Source organism: Bacillus rossius, chromosome 1, assembly GCF_032445375.1.
Source record: "Bacillus rossius redtenbacheri isolate Brsri chromosome 1, Brsri_v3, whole genome shotgun sequence".
Classification (NCBI taxonomy): Eukaryota; Metazoa; Arthropoda; class Insecta; order Phasmatodea; family Bacillidae; genus Bacillus; species Bacillus rossius.
The window spans coordinates 2,442,414-2,468,509 of NC_086330.1; the positions used below are offsets into that span (position 1 = coordinate 2,442,414).

The 26,096-nt window shown below is 45.2% G+C and overlaps 1 protein-coding gene and 1 long non-coding RNA gene across 8 annotated transcripts in view; both read right to left on the reverse strand.

The window, feature by feature from the left end:
- The window catches only part of LOC134531121 (multiple C2 and transmembrane domain-containing protein), a 201,565-nt gene that overhangs the window by 16,532 nt on the left and 158,937 nt on the right, over positions 1-26,096 (reverse strand). For all 7 annotated transcript variants that reach the window (XM_063366714.1, XM_063366723.1, XM_063366700.1 and 4 more), the window contains 6 exons: positions 11,292-11,440; positions 10,506-10,661; positions 9,416-9,602; positions 8,843-9,039; positions 8,158-8,371; positions 3,223-3,368 (listed from right to left, as the gene is read on the reverse strand). In XM_063366714.1, the coding sequence (XP_063222784.1) occupies positions 3,223-3,368; positions 8,158-8,371; positions 8,843-9,039; positions 9,416-9,602; positions 10,506-10,661; positions 11,292-11,440 (1,049 nt within the window). The remainder of the gene's footprint in view (positions 1-3,222; positions 3,369-8,157; positions 8,372-8,842; positions 9,040-9,415; positions 9,603-10,505; positions 10,662-11,291; positions 11,441-26,096) is intronic.
- On the reverse strand, positions 13,196-24,881 carry LOC134531142 (uncharacterized). The gene is made up of 3 exons (XR_010074949.1): positions 24,414-24,881; positions 23,844-24,279; positions 13,196-13,228 (listed from the first exon to the last, which is right to left on the reverse strand). It is a non-coding gene; the product is annotated as an uncharacterized LOC134531142 (long non-coding RNA).

Consider the following 26,096-nt stretch of genomic DNA (forward strand, 5'->3'; position numbering starts at 1 on the left):
AAATTAGTTTTGCTGAAAAAATGTTTTTCCCAAGAGCAGTAACTACTTAAAAAATGCACTGCATCTTTTATTGTAACCTAGTATTAAAACAATGTAAGCTCAGAATGAATTTGCATGATGCAAAACCCGTATTTCTACCAGACAAAACATTGCAGGAGTAGCTTGGCTTCTGGGTTGTAGCCGCGTTCTTGGCGAATAATTCACCGACGTTTCGGTAGACATTGCAGTCGCCAACATCAGAGAGCAGTTACCTACTGAGGTTCTTAACAAGTTATCTTGCCTTCATATACTCTCGCCTGAGGGGAAGGTGCTTCCTGATTGGCTGTAATGTCAACTGAAACGTCGGTGAATTATTCGCCAAGTACGCGGCTACAACCCAGAAGCCAAGCTACTTCAGACAATGGCCGTGAAAGCTCGTGAACATTAAAAACATTGCAGAGTCATATTCAAGTTAAAAAACCAGTTTTTAACAACATCTGTTAACCAAACGAAAAAAAAGTCGCATAACTGATAACATCATCGTGTTTAGTTATTCCTTTGGCGATTCCTGAAAGAGAACGTGCAGAAATAGTGAATACAGGTTGGTCGTGTGTAATGCAGGACCGTACTACGAGCTACAGCCGGCTGCGACAGTATCGGCGGACACTAGGCACACAAGCCTGAACGGGCCAGACACAACACTCGGTCTAGTGATGTCTGCTGTGGGCCGGGCAACTGGCCGAGGCAAATACTTACAGCTTTGAAAGAAAACTTGGTTCGATTCTCACATTAACTGAACGCTATCGTTAGCTGGGGCAAGGGGAAGAATCCCCAACTTATCGTTTTATATTTTAAAAAAAATGAAAGCCTATTCTGTTGTTACAGCTGACTTTTATTTCATTTCACATTGATGGGTGTTGCGAACCTGGCCTTGATGTCGCATGCATAGTCCTGATGGAAGGAACTTCATCTTTTGCTCTTCTAAATATGAATACAGCGGGTACAGGAATACTTTCTAGCAGCCAAGCAATGCCACACTAAACTATTTAACTGTGAATGTGCATCAACTTATGAGGAAAAAAAGCAAGGGTAGTACTTTCTACAAAATATATTCTATAAAATACCACCAACATACAGGGTTTGTCCTTAAAGTAATGAGGCTAGGTCTGGTAAAAAATAATTTATTCATCCGATCGGTAAATTTTGTTAAAATTCTTCAAAATAGTCTCCTTGGGCGTCGGCACACCGTTGCCAAAGTGATTCCCATGCTGCAAAGACTCCCTGGAAGTCAGCTGCCGTAACCTCTTCCAGAGACTCTGCGACAGCCCGTGGGATGGCGGAAACTTCTTCGACACGGTGACCTTAAATGATTCTCTTGAGCTTTGGGAACAGGAAGAAGTTTGGCTGGCTCACATCCGGGCTGTACGGTGGCTGCGGCAAGGTTGCAAACCCTATCTGTGCCAGGTAGGCGCTCACAGCGGAGGCGGTGTTTTTGTTCATAACTCGACACTTTTGGCACCAATTTCGCACGAACCTTCCGCATGTTCAAAATTTCAGAAATAATTTTGTGAACTGTTGTTTCGCACATGTTTAGGTCTTCAGCGATTAATCTTACACTCGAATGATGATCGTAGTCCAGGGGATGTTTTTCACCTTGGCCACATTTACATCCAAACCACCCGTTGAAGGGCGACCAGCTCACCCCATGTCATTAACTGTCTCCCGTCCATTCTCGAACTCACCGAACCACCAGGAAACCTGGTCCCTTGACAGGGCGTCCTCTTTGCAAGTCTCCTTAACATAGGCAAGCGTCTCGGAAGCGGTTTTGCCCAGGCGAAAGCAAAATTTAATCGCTTAGAGCTGCTCCAGCGAATTCTCCATTTAGGACGTTTTCTGCCGTGACAAAAACTCAAATACAGTTTGTGTTCCACGCGTGATCCTCACCGCGTCAGAGCTCGGACACGACTGTCACCAGGTCCGTGCATAGTTTAGAACCACCACCCCCCCCCCCCTCCACTATACATTCCCCTGCCGAGGAGTGGCCAGTCTCTATTACCTTACGGACAAACACTGTACAATTAAAAATTCAGTCAAACTTATCATGCAATAAAATTACGGAATGTGGGACACAATTTAAGACTTTGTTACACTAAAATGCACACTGTATTAACTATTAATCAGCTGGCATTGAGAAACTATATTAATACAACATGTGCCACTGCTATTTTAAGTTTTGATGTGTTGTCGTCAGCCGGAACAAGGTAGAGAATATAGCGATGTCTTGTGTGAACCGCGGAGTCGGTACCTCCACGGCAGTACTGGACCCGTGAGAGACAACCCTAGGCAAGGTGGCAGAGCTCCGCCGGTGCTACCGGTGCTACCGATGCTACCAGTGCTACCAGTAGGTACTACCGGTGCTACCGGTACTACCAGTGCTACCAGTGCTACCAGTACGTCTCCTGCCACACACACTCCAAGGTGCAGCCTGGACCATGTGCATGCTGCGGTGACTCGTGTACAGCCCTCGCCATCATTGCTGTTGTGTTGTCTCTACTTTCTGTCACCGCCATGTTATACACATCATGAGGATTTTTTCCTTTGTACTGTTATTTAAATTATTTTGTGATATGTCATAGTGTTGTATCAGTGTAATCATAGGTGTTTTATGTACCTTACTGGTAGTCTTTATTTTATAACATAAAATACATCATATGAATCAAAATTTGTATAGTAAATATATATTACATATATATACATTTACTGAAAAATACCAAAAGATCTTAGTGTCAATAAACTATTAATGTAATCATTCCTTTGGAAAAAAATGATATTTTGTTGTCGTTCTATATGGCAGCGAGCTAAAATGAGAACGATCTTATTTTCATGCAAATAGAATAAGCCACTTTTTTTTTTAAAAAAAAAGCACAGCAAGATTAGAACTAAGCATTTAAAGGCAATGCGGAAGTCTGAAGTGGCTAGTATCTATGTTCAGCGCTGATTTAAGTGGTTATGGCACACTAATACCTAACGCCGAGAATAGGAACTTAGTTCTCGTACATAGCCATACAAGCATACAGGACAGGTGCGACCTCTACTCATGCAGCCTCTACTACTCACTCTACCCAGTATGCTCTACGCCGCGCCGGCCAATACCCATGCGGTTATGTCTTACTTGGCTTATTGGCGATAGAACGACACTGTTATCTTCAAAGAGGAATAGACACTACCACGAGCACTACTTACTGAATGTACTTTCCCAACTCAATGAAATACATTATGATGGCTTTTAAACGCATTACATTCCTCACAAACACTTGTCTTTTGAACTTCACTTCTGTCTGCATGAACTTCTCTTCCTTGGGGTTCAGGGTTCGAATACAGGCACGGATCTGTGAACAAACAAAGCCACGTGAACAGACAGTGCCACGTGAACAGACAGTGCCATGTGAACAGACAGTGCCATGTGAACAGACAGTGCCATGTGAACAGACAGTGCCACGTGAACAGACAGTGCCACATGAACATACAGTGCCACGTGAACAGACAGTGCCACGTGAACAGACATGTACATTAGGTTCACACCTCAAGTTTACATCTATGCTCCCCCAGGCAGGTAATCCTGTTTGGGCATAATCCTGGTTAGGAGAAAGATGGATCTTTTACATGCCAGACACTGTTACCAGAGCCTAACATGGGTTCCTAGAACCGGGAAATAGATTCGCCATTTCCAATCGCGGCATGTTACTGGAGAGCGCCCAGCTAGGTCGAGAGGCTGAGGAGACCCATCCCAACTTCGGCCCCACCGAAACACCCCCAGCTCCGCCGTCCACCCCCAGACCTCCAACAGAGCCAGCCCCCTCTGAGGGATCTGAGTAGCAACGACACGGAACCATACCTCTCACATCCCTGGGACCCCTCGGTCACCCAGTTACTCATTATCCAGCTGAGGCCTATCCAACCTCTACTAGCTCAGCAGGCTAGTACCCGAGCTTAAGTAGCTCAACACTTCCACTCGTCAGCAGGGCGGGGACCCTTCGGAGTGTTCTTCAAGCATAGGAGGACCACTACCACCACGTTTCCTACTCCAATTCTGATCCTGAGCCATTAGAGGAAATCTCAGCAGGGAACTATCACAGTAAAGGATCAGTCCCATGGCACCCTTCATCTTCAGGTATAGTGCTTTCCCAGGCAGCCTCATAGCGGGAGAGCACCCCCTAATCCGGACTAGGATGTCCTTGGGTACTTCAATATCAGCATATCCCCCGCCCGAAGGTTACAGATTTGCCAGAGCTCGGGTAGGTATGGTAACACCAAACCAAGGATTGCCTTAATTACCATCCCTTAGACTATCCACCGCCCGAAGGTTACAGCTTTGCCAGAGCCCGGGTCGTCGCTGAGGTTGCATGCGAAATTGGCTCTTGTGTGGTTGTGATTCTCGAAACTTAACCTTTCTGAGCGCCAGCTCGCATGACGTCACTGGCAGGACTCAGATTTGGAGCTGAGTCAGTGACCAAGTGTTCGAGTCCCACTACAACCTTTGAGGAACCACTCTGCGTAACCATGTGACATGAAAGCATACTTTAAGGTATAATTTAATAGTTGAAGGGAGAAAGGGTACTGTCACATTATACACTTGCACGCATCATTTATAACTTTCCAACATCTTAATTTATAATTATAAGTTGCATATTATTTAGCAGAATGCCGTAAATACTTGACAACAATCACGGTGACGCCTCTGCAAGTAAAGGCCGTTATGCCTGATCGCCACCCCGCAGGGGAGAGATGTGCGAGTGGCTGAACACACTCTGTGCTGCGCAGTACATTACATCTCGACCTTCGATTTTCGCCAGTCTGATAAACGATATAAATGTTACTTGTCTTTTATGAGCCATTTCAGTAATTATTATAAGAGATAACACTTGTAGTTGCCGAAAATGCTATGCTTATTTAAAGGCTTTAATATATGTCCCACAAAACTCATAAATTTCCGCGAGGTTTCATACATGTCTCCAAAAGAAGGAGGATGTCTTTCTGCCCGCCAGAGGAAGGAGGTCTCTCCCGCCAGAGGGAGGAGGTCTCTCCCGTCAGAGGGAGGAGGTCTCTCCCGCCAGAGGAAGGAGGTCTCTCCCGCCAGAAGGAGGATGTCTCTCTCGCCAGAGGAAGGAGGTCTCTCCCGTCAGAGGGAGGATGTCTCTCTCGCCAGAGGAAGGAGGTCTCTCCCGTCAGAGGGAGGAGGTCTCTCCCGCCAGAGGAAGGAGGTCTCTCCCGCCAGAGGTAGGAGGTCTCTCCCGCCAGAGGGAGGAGGTCTCTCGAGGTCTCTCCCGTCAGAGGAAGGAGGTCTCTCCCGCCAGAGGGAGGATGTCTCTCTCGCCAGAGGGAGGAGGTCTCTCCCGCCAGAGGAACGAGGTCTCTCCCGCCAGAGGGAGGATGTCTCTCTCGCCAGAGGAAGGAGGTCTCTCCCGCCAGAGGAAGGAGGTCTCTCCCGCCAGAGGGAGGATGTCTCTCTCGCCAGAGGAAGGAGGTCTCTCCCGTCAGAGGGAGGAGGTCTCTCCCGCCAGAGGAAGGAGGTCTCTCCCGCCAGAGGTAGGAGGTCTCTCCCGCCAGAGGGAGGAGGTCTCTCCCGCCAGAGGTAGGAGGTCTCTCCCGCCAGAGGGAGGAGGTATCTCCCGCCAGAGGAAGGAGGTCTCTCCCGCCAGAGGAAGGAGGTCTCTCCCGCCAGAGGGAGGATGACTCTCTCGCCAGAGGAAGGAGGTCTCTCCCGCCAGAGGAAGGAGGTCTCTCCCGCCAGAGGGAGGATGTCTCTCTCGCCAGAGGAAGGAGGTCTCTCCCGCCAGAGGAAGGAGATCTCTCCCGCCAGAGGTAGGAGGTCTCTCCCGCCAGAGGGAGGAGGTATCTCCCGCCAGAGGGAGGAGGTATCTCCCGCCAGAGGGAGGAGGTATCTCCCGCCAGAGGAAGGAGGTCTCTCCCGCCAGAGGGAGGAGGTCTCTCCCGCCAGAGGGAGGAGGTATCTCCCGCCAGAGGGAGGAGGTATCTCCCGCCAGAGGGAGGAGGTCTCTCCCGCCAGAGGTAGGAGGTCTCTCCCGCCAGAGGGAGGAGGTATCTCCCGCCAGAGGAAGGAGGTCTCTCCCGCCAAAAGAAGGAGGTCTCTCCCGCCAAAGGGAGGATGTCTCTCTCGCCAGAGGAAGGAGGTCTCTCCCGCCAGAGGAAGGAGGTCTCTCCCGCCAGAGGGAGGATGTCTCTCTCGCCAGAGGGAGGAGGTCTCTCCCGCCAGAGGAAGGAGGTCTCTCCCGCCAGAGGTAGGAGGTCTCTCCCGCCAGAGGGAGGAGGTCTCTCCCGCCAGAGGTAGGAGGTCTCTCCCGCCAGAGGGAGGAGGTATCTCCCGCCAGAGGAAGGAGGTCTCTCCCGCCAGAGGGAGGATGTCTCTCTCGCCAGAGGAAGGAGGTCTCTCTCGCCAGAGGAAGGAGGTCTCTCCCGCCAGAGGTAGGATGTCTCTCTCGCCAGAGGGAGGAGGTCTCTCCCGCCAGAGGGAGGAGGTATCTCCCGCCAGAGGGAGGAGGTCTCTCCCGCCAGAGGGAGGATGTATCTCTCGCCAGAGGAAGGAGGTCTCTCCCGTCAGAGGGAGGAGGTCTCTCCCGCCAGAGGAAGGAGGTCTCTCCCGCCAGAGGTAGGAGGTCTCTCCCGCCAGAGGGAGGAGGTATCTCCCGCCAGAGGAAGGAGGTCTCTCCCGCCAGAGGAAGGAGGTCTCTCCCGCCAGAGGGAGGATGTCTCTCCCGCCAGAGGAAGGAGGTCTCTCCCGCCAGAGGGAGGATGTCTCTCTCGCCAGAGGAAGGAGGTCTCTCCCGTCAGAGGGAGGATGTCTCTCTCGCCAGAGGAAGGAGGTCTCTCCCGTCAGAGGGAGGAGGTCTCTCCCGCCAGAGGAAGGAGGTCTCTCCCGCCAGAGGGAGGAGGTCTCTCCCGCCAGAGGGAGGAGGTCTCTCCCGCCAGAGGTAGGAGGTCTCTCCCGCCAGAGGGAGGATGTCTCTCTCGCCAGAGGAAGGAGGTCTCTCCCGTCAGAGGGAGGAGGTCTCTCCCGCCAGAGGTAGGAGGTCTCTCCCGCCAGAGGGAATAGGTATCTCCCGCCAGAGGAAGGAGGTCTCTCCCGCCAGAGGTAGGAGGTCTCTCCCGCCAGAGGGAGGAGGTATCTCCCGCCAGAGGAAGGAGGTCTCTCCCGTCAGAGGGAGGAGGTCTCTCCCGCCAGAGGTAGGAGGTCTCTCCCGCCAGAGGAAGGAGGTCTCTCCTGTCAGAGGGAGGAGGTCTCTCCCGCCAGAGGAAGGAGGTCTCTCCCGTCAGAGGAAGGATGTCTCTCCCGTCAGAGGAAGGATGTCTCTCCCGCCAGAGGAAGGAGGTCTCTCCCGCCAGAGGTAGGAGGTCTCTCCCGCCAGAGGAAGGAGGTCTCTCCCGCCAGAGGTAGGATGTCTCTCCTGTCAGAGGGAGGATGTATTTCCCGTCAAAGGAAGGAGATCTCTCCCGCCTGAAGGAGGAGGTCACTCCCGCCAGAGGTGGAAGTTTCTTAAACTCATTTAATGAACCTACTAAAATATTATTACTAATTAATTTGTTTTAACAGTTAAAAAACTATAATTTTATGAGTGGTGTGCATTCAGAAATACATGCTCATGATTATCTCTGTACTTACATAATTACCTGTGGTAAAATAGTAAAATTATATATTACATTAATAATTATTTTATTTATACTTTTAGGGGTGCCCGACACTGACTCTTCACTAGCCTCTTGGGGTGGCGGGGTTTCTCTAGGCAAACACACACAATAAGCACGTCGCTGGCAGGAGGATTGAAATTTGCCGGCAAATTTTATATGTTGAGGGGTCGCCTTACATCAGGCTTATATGAAAAGTGGGGGTAGGGGGGTTGCCCCTGAAAGACGGCATTATGTTTCTTGAATGTCAAAGATAAATGATCACCCATTTCAGTGGTAAATGATGTTATGGACAATCAAGTATGTAAACTTCGCTGTAAATCTTTCGCGACACATGTAATACTATACCAGAAATATTAGTTAATTTAATTTTAATGTATTGAAAATCTTGGAATTACTTATCAAATCAAGCTCTAAGATGTATACAGGAGCTAGGAGTGCTGGGCAATGCATGCAGGAACTGGGGAATGCACTCACAGGGTTCCACACGACGGTCAGCTCCATGAGGATCTGCGGGCAGTTGCCCTTGGCGCGACTGCGCAGCTTCTTGTCCTTGAGCGCGTACCACTTCTTCTCGGTGTTGCGCACGCGTAGCAGCGGGATGGCCACCTTGCCCAGGAACTCCACCTTGTGGTCGCGGTCCTCGTCGTACACCGTCACCTCCAGCACCGAGTTGATGTCCTTCACGTTGCTGCGCACACGTCCCACTCGCTCAGCCAGCCGGCCCTGAGCTACCGCCAGACACACCCGAGCACACTGCCGGACACACCCGAGCACACATACAAGTAAAGAAACATTCCCAAATGTCATTTAAAGTCGGGGGCACCAACGTTTTCTTTGCCCAGAGGGGTCAGGAGTCCTGAATACGGACCTGGGTATATGTATGAGTTATTTTGATGTGAAAGTACAGATGCTTATGTAAATTTCTATAAGATGTAATTGTGAAGTTCTAATTCTTTCTTAACCGTGAGATATTTTACACCAGGAACATACTATGAATTGAAAAAAAAAATCAATTTTCGATTTTCAGTAAAATATTCCACGTGAAGTGCAAATAATATGATATTATCAATAACTGGCGACCTCCCATGGTACAGTTTCATGAAGGATGGAAGGTCGCGACTCACTGGCTGAGAACCACTCACTACAGCGGGGCACGTACAAGGTGAATATCTTCTGCCAGGACGGCATGAGTGTCTTGTACTCGGTCTGGGTCTGCAGGCGCGCGTTCACGAGCTCCAGCACGCAGAAGGGGTCTGACTTGCCCCCCAGGTCGGCCGCGGCCAGTCCCTGCGCGCGGTACACCTTCGCCGTGAGGTGGCCCACGTCGCGCAGGTTCTGGAAGGTGTTCCTCAGCGCCTGTGCACAAGCACGCTCCCTTCGCACACCTCACCAGCCACTCATGCGCCACTGGTCTCTCGCTACCCTTTCGGCTGGCTTGCATGGTGGTGGTGGTGATGCCCTTTTTGAAATTCCTAATAATGTAATGCAACAAGCCAAAAAACATTAATCCGGTATTACTTTACATTATCTTTTACTTTAATACGGTAAAATTTCCATACCTAACTTCTTATAAGCATATCGCAGTTCCGATATGTATGCACGCGTTGATTATGTACGAGATATAAATTTTAATCAACAAGAATAAGCATACATCTGTAACATTTCCCATTGCCAAGGAACCAACGTTCTTGAGCTGGTGCCAGCTAAACAGGGACTAGGCCTGGGCACTCACGTAGCGCTGCTGCAGGGCCTCCCTCTCGCGAGGGTTGTCCTCGTACGTGGTGAGGTCGGAGATGGTCTCGGAGGCCGTGGTGCCGCTGATGGTGAGCAGCAGGAAGATGGAGCCGGCACCTTCCTCCAGTTCCAGCCACAGGCGGTGCGTCTTCTCTCTCTCCAGCTGCGACAGGTCCAGCACGCACCTACAAGCACGCAGCCGCTCAACGACCACACCCTGGAAGGAGAGCCGCTGGTTCCACACTGGAAGCTGTGGCACGGGAGGAACTTACTGGCAATGCCCACCATGAGACTGACCTGCTCCACATTGTGTCAAACTTAGTTAAGGAGTATGAGTACCGAAAGAGACAGTCAGCAGAGCAAAAAGGGGCTATAAAACCCAGGGTCGTGTTAAGGGATGCCATGGTGGGAATATAACCCTCCTCCCCAAATGCTAAGAAACTTATAAAAATCTAAAAATCAATAATATTGACCAAAAAAATAATTGAAAGCAAACAGCAACCAAATGGTTCTATCCCACCTTCCCGAAACAAAATTCTGCATACGCTCCTGCTACAACCCAAAGACGTTTTGTGTTATTCAGGAAATTTTACACAACCATAACAAACAAAGGTATAAAGGTTGTGTATAAAAATAATTTTTTAACATCACAAAATATTTGCAAAAATTTTTACAGTTATTTATTTAACGAAAATGTTTCTCTTATTTGATAAAATTAAAATTAATATCTAGGTGAACAATTAGAACAGAAAAAGCTGCAGGTCAAAGAGAGAAGGAGTTACCAACCCATTAGGCCATCCTTAGCACTGTCCTTGTCCCATACAGTGACCTCCAGCTCTTAGCTCAGGTCATCGTACAGGTGCAGCTCGAACAAAGAAGTTACCTGACCATTAGGTCGTCTTTGGCACTGTCCTTGTCTCATACAGTGACCTCCAGCTCTTAGCTCAGGTCATCGTACAGGTGCAGCTCGAACAAAGAAGTTACCTGACCATTAGGTCGTCTTTGGCACGGTCCTTGTCCCACACAGTGACCTCCAGCTCTTGTTTCTGGTCATCGTACAGGTTCGGGTCAAACAGAGAAGGAGTTACCTGCCCATCAGGTCGTCCTTGGCACGGTCCTTGTCCCATACAGTGACCTCCAGCTCTTGGCTCTGGTCATCGTACAGGTGCAGGTCGAACTGCTCCAGCCAGCTGGGGTTCAGGCTCTTGTACACCACATGGCTCTTGTACTTCTCATTGCCGAGCCTGAAACATGCCTTCATAGTCAGAATATTGGCTCTCACATGTTTTTCGCTCAATTGCGACAGCAGTCACAAGTCAAAAAATTAATTAATCATTCGAAACAATATGAAATGTTTAAATTAAAAATTTGAAGGGGGAGGTAAGAATAATTATCTCTCACCACGATGTTTCGGGGTCAAACGCGAAAATTTCATAAATTGGAATGAATTTGTATAATGCGGGGATGCTAGTTTCCCCCGAAATCTATTCAATCGCTGCTTCAATTCAACTTTTCACTTCTCATTTGTCAAGGTAGTTTTAATTTCGAGTTGTGCTGTTGGCATTGTAGTCAACACAAGTTTTGCTGCACTTTGCAATCAAAATTGTCAATGCAGAAATTTGAGTCAGTTGGTGCTAAAAGCTCTGTAGAGAGACACTGATGTAATGGTTGGATGCATTTCAACAAATCTTAACACATTTAGATGTCTTGACAATTGTTTTCTCTCAGTCAACTACTTGTCCTAGTACACATTGCTAGGTGAACCATGCATAAGAAAGGCTTAAAATTGATGTTGCGCACTATAGACAGTTTCAAAATGACCAGATTAGCTACAAGTCATAATAATTAGTAGTGAAGGCCGAAGGCCACAGTACCTGAACTTGGTGTAAGGATCGCTGAAGCCGTCCACGTCCATGGGCAGCAGGTTCTTGCCCTCCACGAGCACGATGGTCACCACCGAGCTCCATATCTGGCTCTTGAGCCGGCGGTTCACGTCACTCAGCTTGGTGCTGCGCTGGAAGTACTGCAACAACACCGCCCGCTCTCTTACTGGAGCCACATGGTCTCTACTGCCCATTACACGTCACTCTGCTTGGTGCTGCGCTGGAAGTACTGCAACAACACCGCCCGCTCTCTTACTGGAGCCACATGGTCTCTACTGCCCATTACACGTCACTCTGCTTGGTGCTGCGCTGGAAGTACTGCAACAACACCGCCCGCTCTCTTACTGGAGCCACGTGGTCTCTACTGCCCATTACACGTCACTCTGCTTGGTGCTGCGCTGGAAGTACTGCAACAACACCGCCCGAGCTCTTACTGGAGCCACATGGTCTCTACTGCCCATTACACGTCACTCAGCTTGGTGCTGCGCTGGAAGTACTGCAACAACACCGCCCGCTCTCTTACTGGAGCCACATGGTCTCTACTGCCCATTACACGTCACTCAGCTTGGTGCTGCGTTGGAAGTACTGCAACAACACCGCCCGCTTCTTATTGGAGCCACATGGTCTCTACTGCCCATTACACGTCACTCAGCTTGGTGTTACGCTGGAAGTACTGCAACAAGCACCACCCGCTCTCTTACTGGAGCCACATGGTCTCTACTGCCCATTACACGTCACTCTGCTTGGTGCTGCGCTGGAAGTACTGCAACAAGCAAAACCCGCTCTCTTACTGGAGCCACGTGGTCTCTACTGCCCATTACACGTCACTCAGCTTGGTGCTGCGCTGGAAGTACTGCAACAAGCACGACCCGCTCTCTTACTGGAGCCACATAGCCTCTACTGCCCATTACACGTCACTCAGCTTGGTGTTACGCTGGAAGTACTGCAACAAGCACCCCCGCTCTCTTACTGGAGCCACATGGTCTCTACTGCCCATTACACGTCACTCAGCTTGGTGCTGCATTGGAAGTACTGCAACAACACCGCCCGCTTCTTATTGGAGTCACGTGGTCTCTACTGCCAATTACACGTCACTCAGCTTGGTGTTACGCTAGAAGTACTGCAACAAGCACCACCCGCTCTCTTACTGGAGCTACATGGTCTCTACTGCCCATTACACGTCACTCAGCTTGGTGTTACGCTGGAAGTACTGCAACAAGCACCACCCGCTCTCTTACTGGAGCCACATGGTCTCTACTGCCCATTACACGTCACTCAGCTTGGTGCTGCGCTGGAAGTACTGCAACAACACCGCCCGCTCTCTTACTGGAGCCACGTGGCCTCTACTGCCCATTACACGTCACTCTGCTTGGTGCTGCGCTGGAAGTACTGCAACAAGCACGACCCGCTCTCTTACTGGAGCCACGTGGTCTCTACTGCCCATTACACGTCACTCAGCTTGGTGCTGCGCTGGAAGTACTGCAACAAGCACGACCCGCTCTCTTACTGGAGCCACATGGCCTCTACTGCCCATTACACGTCACTCAGCTTGGTGTTACGCTGAAAGTACTGCAACAAGCACCAGCCGCTCTCTTACTGGAGCCACATGGTCTCTACTGCCCATTACACGTCACTCAGCTTGGTGCTGCGCTGGAAGTACTGCAACAAGCACGACCCGCTTTCTTACTGGAGCCACATGGTCTCTACTGCCCATTACACGTCACTCAGCTTGGTGCTGCGCTGGAAGTACTGCAACAACACCGCCCGCTCTCTTACTGGAGCCACGTGGTCTCTACTGCCCATTACACGTCACTCAGCTTGGTGCTGCGCTGGAAGTACTGCAACAAGCACGACCCGCTCTCTTACTGGAGCCACATGGTCTCTACTGCCCATTACACGTCACTCAGCTTGGTGCTGCGCTGGAAGTACTGCAACAAGCACCACCCGCTCTCTTACTGGAGCCACGTGGTCTCTACTGCCCATTACACATCACTCAACTTGGTGCTGTGCTGAAGTTTATATGCTATGGAAGAATAAAAAGACACATCAGGAACTGTGATGGACTGGTTGCACATTCATCGGGACCAAAATGTATTTTCTGCAGAAAGACTTTTGTACACATGTGAGAGGAATCATGAAATATATCACTGTTCCTTTAAAGAACCCGGGAACTCTGTGCTGTGTGCTGTATGTGGTAATCAACTGTCATGTGGAGATGCCTTGAAATTACATGCCAATGTATATAAAGAACTTGCTTTACACTCTAAGAAGACTGCAGAATTCGAGAAACGCTTGTAATATGTTATTCTTTGTACTTGTAGTAATGTAGAATTTATGTAATAAATTGTTTGTAAAAGAACTTGTAGTATTTTATCTCTTAAACATGCCAATATTATGGTAAATATGGGATATTTAATCAAATTATTTTTTTGGAATTGAACAAGGATAACAGCAAGGTCAGGAATCCATCGATTCAACCATTAAATTAATTAGTGATTTTTTTACGAATTTTTTAATATTTCCCGAATTTATAGCTAAATAATTACAGATTTTCGACAAGATGGCGAATGGCATGGTATACTATTGCGGTTAGTGGCTAAAAATTAAACTAATATGGTGACAGTGCCCTCTAGCAGATGGTGTGTGTACTACATAACACTAGCCTCCTTGTATCAATTACTGAAAACAAGATGGCAGCGGCGCCCTCTAGCAGGTGATGTGTTTTAACTAGCACTACTGGTAACTAGTATTCAAATAAAAGATGGATGCAATGAGCTCTAGCATGTGATGCTATTATTCCTTCAAATTAAAAAAAATACAAGTCAATATGTGTGTTTTTTGTATATCTTCATTAATACTCGGTATTGTAAGTGTCTCGATGGACATGCGGTCAGTGGCATATGTTTTTCAAGTCAGAGGTCTGATCTGTAATGGTTAGAACCACCATGGTTCCAATGTATGTTGTATAAAAAAAACTTCATATGTCTATGAGGACCACTATAAAATTGGCAAGGTAATGGAACATCAACCTCAAATGCCTGAGACAGAGCGATGCTGTTGCTCTCTAGGAACAATCATCAGAAACAAAGAATTCAGTATCCAAGATGGTGGCCTCCAGCAGAAGAGAAAAAAACAAGATAGTGGTCGTGATATCATCCAAGATGACCGCCTCCAGCAGACGACAAGATGGCGGACTTGTCAGAATATAAAAAGTGACAGTGAGACCAGATACAATATAGCGGACGGTACCTCAGAATTAAAGATGGCGGCCGTAACGAAATTTACAATGTTCTATAATCCAAAATGGCGACCGTAACGAAAATTCAACGATGAATTCATAAAAATTCATAAAAATTCAAGATGACGAGCATAACATAATTTGCAACATTCGGTGAGTGTGGCGTTTCGATTACGAGAAGGCAAAATTCGAGATGGTGACTGAGGTAAAGTTCCAGATCAAAGGTCAATGTAATCCAAGATGGCCGCCGTGACGTCAGCTCACCGGTCGGTCATTGACCCCCACCTCACAGCTCAGCCTGGAACCTGCGCTCGGACATACGTTTCTATACTACTTCGAAATATTTGTTTGAAATATGTATATGAAGATTTATTTCGCCAGTTATGAAGTATTCCGATGTTGAGTGTGGTTCCTCCTGTCCTCGCCAGAGAGCTGTCAGGAGCCGAGCTGAGCCGAGCTGACAGCAGCAGTACAGGGTGCACGTCAAGTTGCAGCGGCTCTGTCCGAATACACAGGGATGCCTCCACAGCGCACACATCCCTGCATCCCTTAGCAGTTGCAGCCACGGGAAGCCTTCATTTCACAGACGAGAGAGCCACACCAGAAGTTCCCCGAAGTTCATGCTCGCTTTTTTTCCCCCGTACCACAGCAGGTGTATTTATTTGGGATGTAGCTTACTCATACGTCATACGCCGTTCTATCTCATTGTGTAAACCAGTGTGGCATTAAATTTTGCGGTCGATTAGGATAGGTTAGCTGCATTATAAATAATTTAAAACATTGTGGATAGTTGGATATTAGGTAAGTATAGCTACATTAAAAATACTGTAAAATCATTTTATGGTTGCTTAGAAAATAACTTTTTAATATGTAGCTATCCAGCGCTAGGAAACCGTTTACATGATTTCACAGTATCTTTAATGTAGCTATCCTAACCAAATCAACTGTCCACAAAATTGTGTCTTTCCTTTTATGAACACCGCCATATTTATTTACAATGAACAAAAAAAACCGAAGATGCACGATCGGACGTTTGGCTCTCTCGTCTGTGAAAAGAAGGCTTGCCATGCAGCCACGATGTAAATGACCTGTTTCTAAGGGATGGATAGTATCCGAATACTTTTACTGCGAGCTCCACCTGTTTACAGTTGGTCGTACTAATGTGCACGCAGCCTTTTTGAGCTGTGTTATCAAAGTGATATCTACGAATATTCAGCAAAATGAAGAAAAAAAATTAAAACAAAATAATGTAGTGTTGATGTTATAAATGTTAGTGATGAAGAAGAAAAATTTGTTCTGGATCTGAAAATATTAAAAAATACTTATAATGGGTATTAAATACCCATATAAGTTGAAGTTGACCTTATGGTAATTTTTATTAACGTTTTTATTTGTCTCTATATGAGTTATCACTTACTCTTACAATGTTTTAAACCAATCTCATGACACAAATCCGAAGCAATATTATATACAAACAAAATGAAACGCGATCTTGAAGATAATGGATGCAGGGCCGCACTAGTGGATCCGAATGTTGCATCTCTGCAAACCTCGATTCGAGTGGATGCATGTGGGGATGCACCGGCAATTCCTTTGTGAGAAATTCGGAAGCAACCCAAAGATGGCCGCGTCGAGTACGATGCACTTCTAGTGAGTCCCCTAGCTAGTGTTCGGGTGGAGCTAGTGAGTCCTGGTTGGTCCAACTCCCGGCAGACGGGTGACGTCACAGGAGTAGTCACGTCAGGGTTAAGGGGCCCGCCTCGTCAGGGGTGTATGTGTGTCAGTGAGGCGGGATGATAAGCGCGACGCTCGCTGGTGCTTCCAGCGCGGTATAGCCTCTAAGCGCAAGTCTCTGAAATTGTCGTCACAGGATAACTGTGAAATTTGAGTGGTGACCGTAACATTATATGGCGGAGAAATTAAGCTAAAAGTGTAATGCATGTCCCTTAAGTGCTTTCAAGAATCTGTACCGATTGTTTTACGCCTAAAAATTACTCTGAAAACATGCGTTTTAGCAATTTTAACTCTTTTAAAAATACAGTTTAAAAACTTAATCCAAAATCAAAATTACTTTTCAGCCCTCAGCGAACTGTTAAATGCTTTTCGTAAGCAGGCCCCACTCGGATATCTTTTAGTAGTTTTGAAATCGCGTTCTTTTTCCTGAAGCTCTGCGCACAGTGTGTGTTTCCGGGTAGGCGGCCACTCATGTAACACATTCACATCTTGGTCAGTTCTGCGATTGAAGTATCTCTACTGGTGAAAATACCAACACTTTATTATTGAACACTCCGTATGAATCCGAACAGCGACCGGCGGTGTGTTCCGGTCCGGTGAATAACGGAATGATGGGACTCGAAGAAAAGTATTTGAGTGCCGGAGACAACTGAATCTGTTTATCACTGGTACTTCCTGCAAGAGAAAATATTATTATTTATTCAAAAATCAATGGGTATTTATGAAAAAAAAAAAAAAAAAAAAAACATACATCCATTTCAGGAGAGAGGAAAAACGAGGCCAACAATGGAGAGCATTGTTACCGTGAATTTCGTAATTCTGTTGTTCTCCAAGGACTTTCGGATGTCGAAAGTCCAGTCGGACTCTGCGGTTGCATTATTACTTTAATGTTGTACACCATGCAGGTACGTTTTTCAGCGACATTGGTTCTGGGTATCCGTAAAAAATAGTGTTCGATACGTTTTTTTTTTACCAAGAAAGTGATTGCTAATGCCCTCATCATGAATCCGTGCTTCAAATAAGTGACGTACATCGGGTTGGAGGCCTCCTCGGCCGTGTATGGTCCAGACTGCGCTGTTGACGAGGAGCAGCTGTTACAAATCACCGCTCGCGGATCCACCACGCCTCATGGAGCCGCGCCAGTTCGGGAGCTGCGCCCTCGCCCAGTGCGCTCTCGGGCGGCCGAGGGCAAGTGCGGAGTGTGCGTGCTCGGTCCCGGCCGGCTCGCGAGTCTCCACTAGGCACGTGGTTCCGTCGTCTTAGGCCCCGCCAACACCTCCCCTCCACGAGTAACAATGTGAATGTTCATTCGTTAAGAATCTGAAATCTCCGGAAGTTCTTCACCAATTGATTTGAAATTTTGACACAAAGTTGCATTCGAATACGCACGATTTTTTTTACATAGGTATGTCACGCCCGTGAGAGGTAAAAATATAGATTTTTAATATTTTCATTGCTATAATGTGACATATCTAGAGATATATAGGTATATATATGAAATATGTATATATATAATTAGAGATAGATACGGGTAGATAATATTTACATGAAGATATAGAGAGACAGAGAGATATAGTGATATACATAGAGAGGTAGGTAGAGAGAGATATATATTTAGAGGGATAGAGAATTATATATATATATATAGAGAGAGAGAGAGAGAGGTAGAGAATGAGAGAGAGAGAGAGAGAGATGTTTTGTGTACATGTACCTACTTCAAACAAATTACAAAAAAATTACCGAGGCATTGCAACGCATGTCGGGCATCAGCTAGTTTGAAATAAAATAACTTCACAAACAATTAAAATATTATAGTTCGAAGGTATTTACAAACTCACTTCTCATATCGCTGATGTCAATGCACTGGTGCCCTTTCCCGGAAGTAGGGTCGCAGGGGTACAGAGGAAGGGGGGGAGGGTGTTGCTTCCTTAGCTGCCAACCCCCTGTTGCAAAGGTCACGTCGAACAAATAGCTACCACCTAATCCGTCACTGTTCCCATGGGGCGCTGTGCGATGCTCGAAGCCGAGCGCTGTGGTAGTGTCTAGTCCCGCGCTAACAGCCACGCAATGAGTGACTGTCAAGTGGCGGTAATGAGTGATGCTTGGTGCCGCCTCGGCTTATGGCGCGCGCTTTGGCCACATCTACAACACGTTACGAAGAACTAGGGCCGTGCTTTTTTTTTCCCCCGAAAAGATTCCGAGAGCAGCTGGAAGTTGAAACACTGTAGCATCCATCGTCTGTGTTTCGTGAATAAATGAGGTTCTTCCAGATTCCAGATAACATGTCTACTGTTACAACACTTAATTGCAGTAATTCAGTGCGGAAGCAAACACGTCCTGAGTGGCTCGGTCAAAAAAAAAAAGAAGAAAAAGCAACGACTTCTCTTGCATACGGCCGCCAATCACAAGGAAGATACTGCTGGTGCAGGTATAGCTAGTTGCAGTCAAATAGGCGTTCAGATATATATATATTTTTTTTTTGCTAAAAATACCTGCCCCTACTTATCAGCCCTCAGCGAACTCTTACATATTTTCGTAAACAGACCTAGAGGTGGTCCGGGCACAGACCCGTTTATTTTTATCTCGGTGTGTGAAATAAATATACATACTCGCTGTGGTTATTTTAAAGTAAAATCATTTTATAAATAAAGCTTAGTTTGGACTTACATAACAGTTACCACGATTATACCCTGTATTTTATGGTTAAATAACATTCTAAAAAGAGTGTAGGTAAGAAATAACCATGCAATTATAATGTAGCACGTGACTGTAAAATATTTTTTTCTGGGGGGGGGGGGGAAATAGAGGGCGCGTCTCCGATCCTGGGTCCATAGGGCCCGCAATCGAATGTGGGGGTCATGAGGGGCCATTAATATTAATTAATACATATAATAATGTATACTGTGTATGTCGCACCTAAGAGTGTCAGTTGAGTGAAGAGGTGGTGAGGACAGACTCCACGGAGCGAGGTAGCGACGCCATAAGCAGGCTGGATCCCAGAATACCGACTGCTGTAAACAAGCGCAGGTCTGGCCTCGGAGCGCAACCCAGCTGCCTTCTTGCAGGCCCTGCAGACTCACTGGCGGACATTCCGCGAGACATTCCGTTCCGACAACGAAACTGATTTGTTAGTTTCGACGTGCTTTTCGACAGCCACCGATTCATCATATTGCCATCCGGGGTAGTAAGCGTGGGCGAGGCCAGAAACCGAAGTTTCTATAACTCGCCAAGTGCATAGTAACTCAGGTGCACCCCACACTGGTGTAGAATCATTTGAATCGACGGCGGGGGCGCGTGTCTTGTGGGATAGGTTTGGCACACGGGCCTGTGTGTGCGCTGGTAGGTTGTGTAATGCTATAAAAGTTACGTGTACCTAATTCGGCGGGGGAGTGAAGCTCCCCACCAGTTAGATCGGCTAACTGGCGTGATGTAGTGTCGTGTTGGTGTGCATTAGAGGCTTGTCGGTGTGCTGTAATTTCAAGTGACCTAGTTAAACACGGGTGAGGCGTGTAGTGTACTTTGGACAGCGTTCCTCTAAAATCGACCACATCTGTGTGTTGCTGCTGGGGATGATGGTCAACAATGTTTTCACACGTGCCATAATCTGTGTTACAAGAAAAAAATATTAACGTATTTGCTGCTTAGCTGCAAGAAGTTTTCGATATTATTTAAAGTGGTATATTATAATATTTTTTAAGCGGTCATTACTCCGTTGTTTATCACTTCAAGGAAAAAAAAGTTAAAAACACGTTTTGATCTAATTTTATCGCAGGCGTTGTCGGCGTTGTTATAAACATCAAGTGTGCGTATTTAGGCTACAAATATGCATGTCTATGATACAGAAATTAAGGGACTCCCAACCCCTAATTCTTCTCTTCTCAACAAATATCCAGATCCGCCTCAGTTGAAAATAAAACAGTGTTTGTACGTACCTCGCCTCCTACCACCACCTCTAACAAGATCTATTCTACAATACATCAACCTATGAGAGTAGACAGTCAAGTTAATTGCAGAAATTTATTGCGGAAGTACTTTATTTGATTAATGAATACTCGGTACGCAAAAAAAAGGTTTAGTGGTAAGAACTTGTGGCAAAACCTCCATCATTACATCTTCTGAGCCTGTGTCCTTTATTGTAGATACACACATGCGCGCCCTAGAACAGCGCACAGGAACTAACGTCCACGTGTGTATTGTGTGTACACTTTGTGTCCTCTGTGTGTATTGTGTGTCCAGTGTATGTACTGCGTGCCAATTTATTTTGTCAAATGTGCTTTAAAATATGCTTCCTTTTTTTTAGTGTGCTTCCTTTTTTGAATGTTGTTTTGACTTGTGTATTATAGTAAATGGTTCTTGTTTTGACTATCATATTATCCAATCGGTTGCGAGAATATAATCGAGTACTCAGACGACGGGACTTTCAGTTTATTACGGACTGCGACGATGTAAGAACTACCTAGTCATACAGTGCTGGCTGCAGAGGAAACCTCTATGAATGACTTTTCGCCGTCGATGGAGACTTCAAATTGCTGGTGATTTTTTAACAACTAGCGAGCGTCAGCGACGTTATTGTGAAAATAATTTCTCAAACAACAGTAGCTAATGCTCGACAACAGGAGAAGAGAGAATAATCTACCTCGCAAAACGTTTGGCTGTAAACAATGTCACGAGAAAATTTGCAAGAAATGATAAGTTGAAGACATGCAAAGGTCCTGCTGCGAGACAGAAAACAAAGGTTTCGTTCGCTACAACAACGATTGATTGATTTGCTTAAGAGTACCCAGGGAATTGGTACAACTGCAGTAACATCAGTATCCGGTTCGGGTCTGAAAGGTTCGTCTTCTTCGTCGACTAGACATCCTTGCGGCTACTGTGATATGACGTTCGCATTTTCCCATGATGCACGAAGACATGAGAGGAGTAAATCCATATGAAGAATCCATCTTATATGAAGTTTCGCTGCTATAAGTGTCATTTTTGGTTTACTTGTATTAACATTTTTAGACGAAATGCGATTTTTTTTTTAAAGGTGAAGTCCGTGTGCCTACTGTTGAACTACCTGCATAAACTTCGACTTCTCGCTTTAGATTGGAGACTTGTATGCGAACAAGTACAAAAACAGACGTTCAACAACCAATTGCGATGAGACCTGGACATGAATCTAAGCCTAAGACTGATCTTGGTGCATTATAGGTAAATTATAATGGATTCATCTAGACGAAATATGCATTTCGTGGAATGTTGAAATACTACTATTATGTAAATACATTTAGTGAGTCAATAGACATTTGTACTTTTCTTGATGATATCAAGAAGAAATAATCAACCAGCTTACAGATGAAGTAGCAACGTACGGAACTTAAAAATATAACTCGTGGTTGGACTGTGTATATGGCAAACCATATCCATTTGAAAACAAAGTGAAGAAGTGTACATTCAAGACAGTGAATACTCCCATGTATAGTTCCAACGATCTGAAGCTGTCTGTTAAACACAGTATCCAGAAACTTTTAATACTATGTAGGTAAAGGATCTTGCTGGTCTCTGTCTTCAGTAAACCGATTGTAGCTATGAATCAGTCAGTTCAAGCCAATGCAGAACTAAATGTTAATTAGATTGATAACTTTAGCTAGGATTTATGTAAAAAATTGTATTTGAAAAAAAATGTTATTATTTTTAGAACCTGTCTCTTTTATGTTAAATTGATATAGGCCTATTTAATTAAATGTATATATTTTTTGCCTTGACCAAGGATCTAACTGAGGAAGGATGTCGTTCGAATAAGTTAGTACATTAATGAGTGAATTTTTGATGATTTTTGGAATGTTTTCCGAATTTCTAGATCAAATATTATGAATTTGCAAGATGGCTGCCATTATGTCATCATTGACGTATTGGTTTTTGGTAGTATAGGAATTTAAGCATCATTTAGGATTTTTTGTTATTTTTATTGAATAAGTACTATAGCCTATTTAACCTATAGTTAACTTTTTTCTTGATCGAGCAAGGATTGAACCAAGGACAGGAATCCATCGAATCAATTAATTAATTGTCGATTTTTTAAAATGAATTTTGGAATTTTTTTCCCGAATTTATAGCTTTAAAATACAGTATTCTAAGATGGCGGCCAAGGGGGCTGACAAATGTCGGGCGCTCTGGAAATAAATAATTACTGCATTCTAAAGGATGAAAATTAAACTAATATGGCGGCAGCGCACTCTAGCAGACGAAAACAAGAAAACTGTTTTTTTTTTCTGTCGAAATAGAGAATTTTTTTCTGATTTTTTAATTTTATTTTTTGGCTGAACTATTTTTCAAAAATTGCAAATTTTGGTGGATTTTGGCGAATTTACGGAAAATTTTGGAAACTTTTGAAGTCAAGGACATGGTAAAAGGTCAAGGTCATCCAATATGGTCGCCGTAAGGTCACAATCCAAGATGGCGGACATAGGTTCAGGCTCCACATTCCTACTTCTGGGCTCAGACCGGCTATCCTATTTTACTACCGTTTATTTCATTTCCTGTCTCGACCACAGAAGATCACGTGCCACCAACACACAACACAGTGTCGGCCAGTTCTGGGACCCGTGTGTTACAAAGACACAGCTGGAAACAGCCACAGTGTCAGTGCTGATACGCCTCGACTCGCCGCAGCTGCGCCCACTTAGTCACAGTGTGGTCTTCTCGAGGAACGAGTTATTAAATCACTAAACAAAATTGGTTGTCTGCAAAGTCGGGTTACGGACGATAGTTTAACGTGACAACGTCATAACAAAACATTGATGAAATGATTGCATACTTTTAGGAATAAAATTGAATCATTTTTATTGAATTATCACTATTTTGTATGGATACAAAGAAGGAGTGAAATTAAATCTACAATTTAATTGATAAATTTACTTTTATTTGCACTCATTAATTCAAATATGTTTATTACTTTAACGAACAGATTATTTTAACTATAACTTTTATACATGTTTGCTATTTAACTTCTTGAAAAGTAGGAAACGAATGGGAGTGTTTCAAGTTTAATGTGCCTCGAAAATGTCAAATCGATGATTGTTCCAATCGAGTGGAAGAGAGATAGATGCGGCGCAAGCGTACAATGAGCGTAACGGGACACAGCGTAATGGGACAATGTGCGTAACGGGGCACTTTTTCGTGCTTGCAGCCGGCGTTCATCGATTTATTAGACGTCACGTCAAAAAAAAGTAAGTGTAATATGAATTTCAGCGTTTCCTAAATAAGCAAGAACGTAATATGGAATCTTAAGTAAGCTTTGTTTTCGTTTTGACAATAGGAAAGACCAGCAGTGCTTTATTATACAACGTTCCGTTTATCAACAGCTCAAGATTTATTTTAATTGTTTCTTGCTTTGATTGGCATTTCATAGAATATTCAAGTCTGCATTGTTAGTATTTTTCTCGTTTGTCTATAAACAGTTGAAATAGATGACACTGAGATTTTCATTGCACTTTAATGAATCAAAATTTAGCTGCATCTTCACCAAGCATAAAATATTTCGTAAAACAAAAACTAATAAATCCTAGGTTTATCCTGCCAAAATATACCTGCTGAGGTGTCTACCAAGTTGTCCACGACAGCTCACAGCGCGATACTTGAATGCCTCGCCTGCAGGAACCTCGCTTCAGGCTCCCTCATTGGTGCAAGTACCGCGCCACCGCCAAACATACCTACCAACTTAACAACACTTTAGAAGTAATACAGTGTCGTGTTTTCCATAGACATCCACACATAACCTCTATCTTACAACAAGAGGCAGCGGGACTCCTCATAGGGCCTTGGTTCGATGCTCGGATCTGGCACACGGACCACGAGGCCTGCAGTGGCTGAGGTGACAATACACTGTGTTGCGGTGTTGTCTGGCCGAGCCAACAGTCTGAGCACATTGGAGATGCCTCTAATCGTCGTTACCGCACACCTGACCCATTCCGATACGTCTTCACTCGCCAAGCACGCAACAATTGCAAACGCGTCAACAATGAGCTGTGACAATGGGAACGGAGAAGCCATAAGGGTATTGTCTTTCTCAAATGGTTGAACAATAACAGGTTGAACACTGATGAAACGCGATCCGCGTGATGCCGGGATGCGAACCAGCGACCCGGCAGGGGCCGTACCTTGTGCACGCGGTCTCCTTGCTCTCTGAGGCGCTGCACCAGGCCTTCAGGCGGACTCAGCGCCTCAGGCGCAGTGCACGCCCTCTACGTGTGTCAAGTTGGCGACCACACATTGGAATTTCAAGGTCAAAATTTGACACGAATTAGTGCTCAATTTGTGCTAATTTGTGCCGTAGAAATCAGAATTTGTGCTGCATTACGTAAAAAGTTATAGCAAATATTAAGGTGGTCGCCAACTTGACGTCAAGTTGGCGACCACCCAAAGAAAATATCAATTTTTTGGAATGAATTTTATGTCACGAATTAGTGCTCAATTTGTGCTAATTTGTGCCGTAGAAATCAGAATTTGTGCTGCATTACGTAAAAAGTTATAGCAAATATTAAGGTGGTCGCCAACTTGACGTCAAGTTGGCGACCACCCAAAGAAAATATCAATTTTTTGGAATGAATTTTATGTCACGAATTAGTGCTCAATTTGTGCTAATTTGTGCCGCAGAAATCAGAATTTGTGCTGCATTACGTACAAAGTTATAGCATATATTAAGGTGGTCGCCAACTTGACGTCAAGTTGGCGACCACCCAAGGAAAATATTAATTTTTAAGAATAAATTTTATATCACGAATTAGTGCTCAATTTGTGCTGCAAAATGCCAAAATTTTGTGCTTATCGCAACGTAAAATAAAAAGTTATAGCACTTGATATGTTTGAAGCGAATTGACAGCTGGCGACCACACATTGGAATTTCAAGGTCAAAATTTGTCACGAATTAGTGCTCAATTTGTGCTAATTTGTGCCGTAGAAATCAGAGTTTGTGCTGCATTACGTAAAAAGTTATAGCATATAGTAAGTTGGTCGCCAACTTGACGTCAAGTTGGCGACCACTTAAGGAAAATATTAATATTTTGGAATGAATTTGATATCACGAATTAGTGCTCAATTTGTGCTGCCAGATCCCAAAATTTCGAGCTTATCGCAACGTAATTTAAAAAGTTATAGCCCTTGATATGTTTGAAGCGAATTGACAGCTGGCGACCACACTTTGGAATTTCAAGGTCAAAATTTGTCACGAATTAGTGCTCAATTTGTGCTAATTTGTGCCGTAGAAATCAGAGTTTGGGCTGCATTACGTAAAAAGTTATAGCATATAGTAAGTTGGTCGCCAACTTGACGTCAAGTTGGCGACCACTTAAGGAAAATATTAATATTTTGGAATGAATTTGATATCACGAATTAGTGCTCAATTTGTGCTGCCAGATGCAAAAATTTCGAGCTTATCGCAACGTAATTTTAAAGTTATAGCCCTTGATATGTTTGAAGCGAATTGACAGCTGGCGACCACACATTGGAATTTCAAGGTCAAAATTTGTCACGAATTAGTGCTCAATTTGTGCTAATTTGTGCCGTAGAAATCAGAGTTTGTGCTGCATTACGTAAAAAATTATAGCATATAGTAAGTTGGTCGCACCACTTAAGGAAAATATTAACATTTTGGAATGAATTTGATATCACGAATTAGTGCTCAATTTGTGCTGCCAGATGCCAAAATTTCGAGCTTATCGCAACGTAATTTAAAAAGTTATAGCCCTTGATATGTTTGAAGCGAATTGACAGCTGGCGACCACACATTGGAATTTCAAGGTCAAAATTCGTCACGAATTAGTGCTCAATTTGTGCTAATTTGT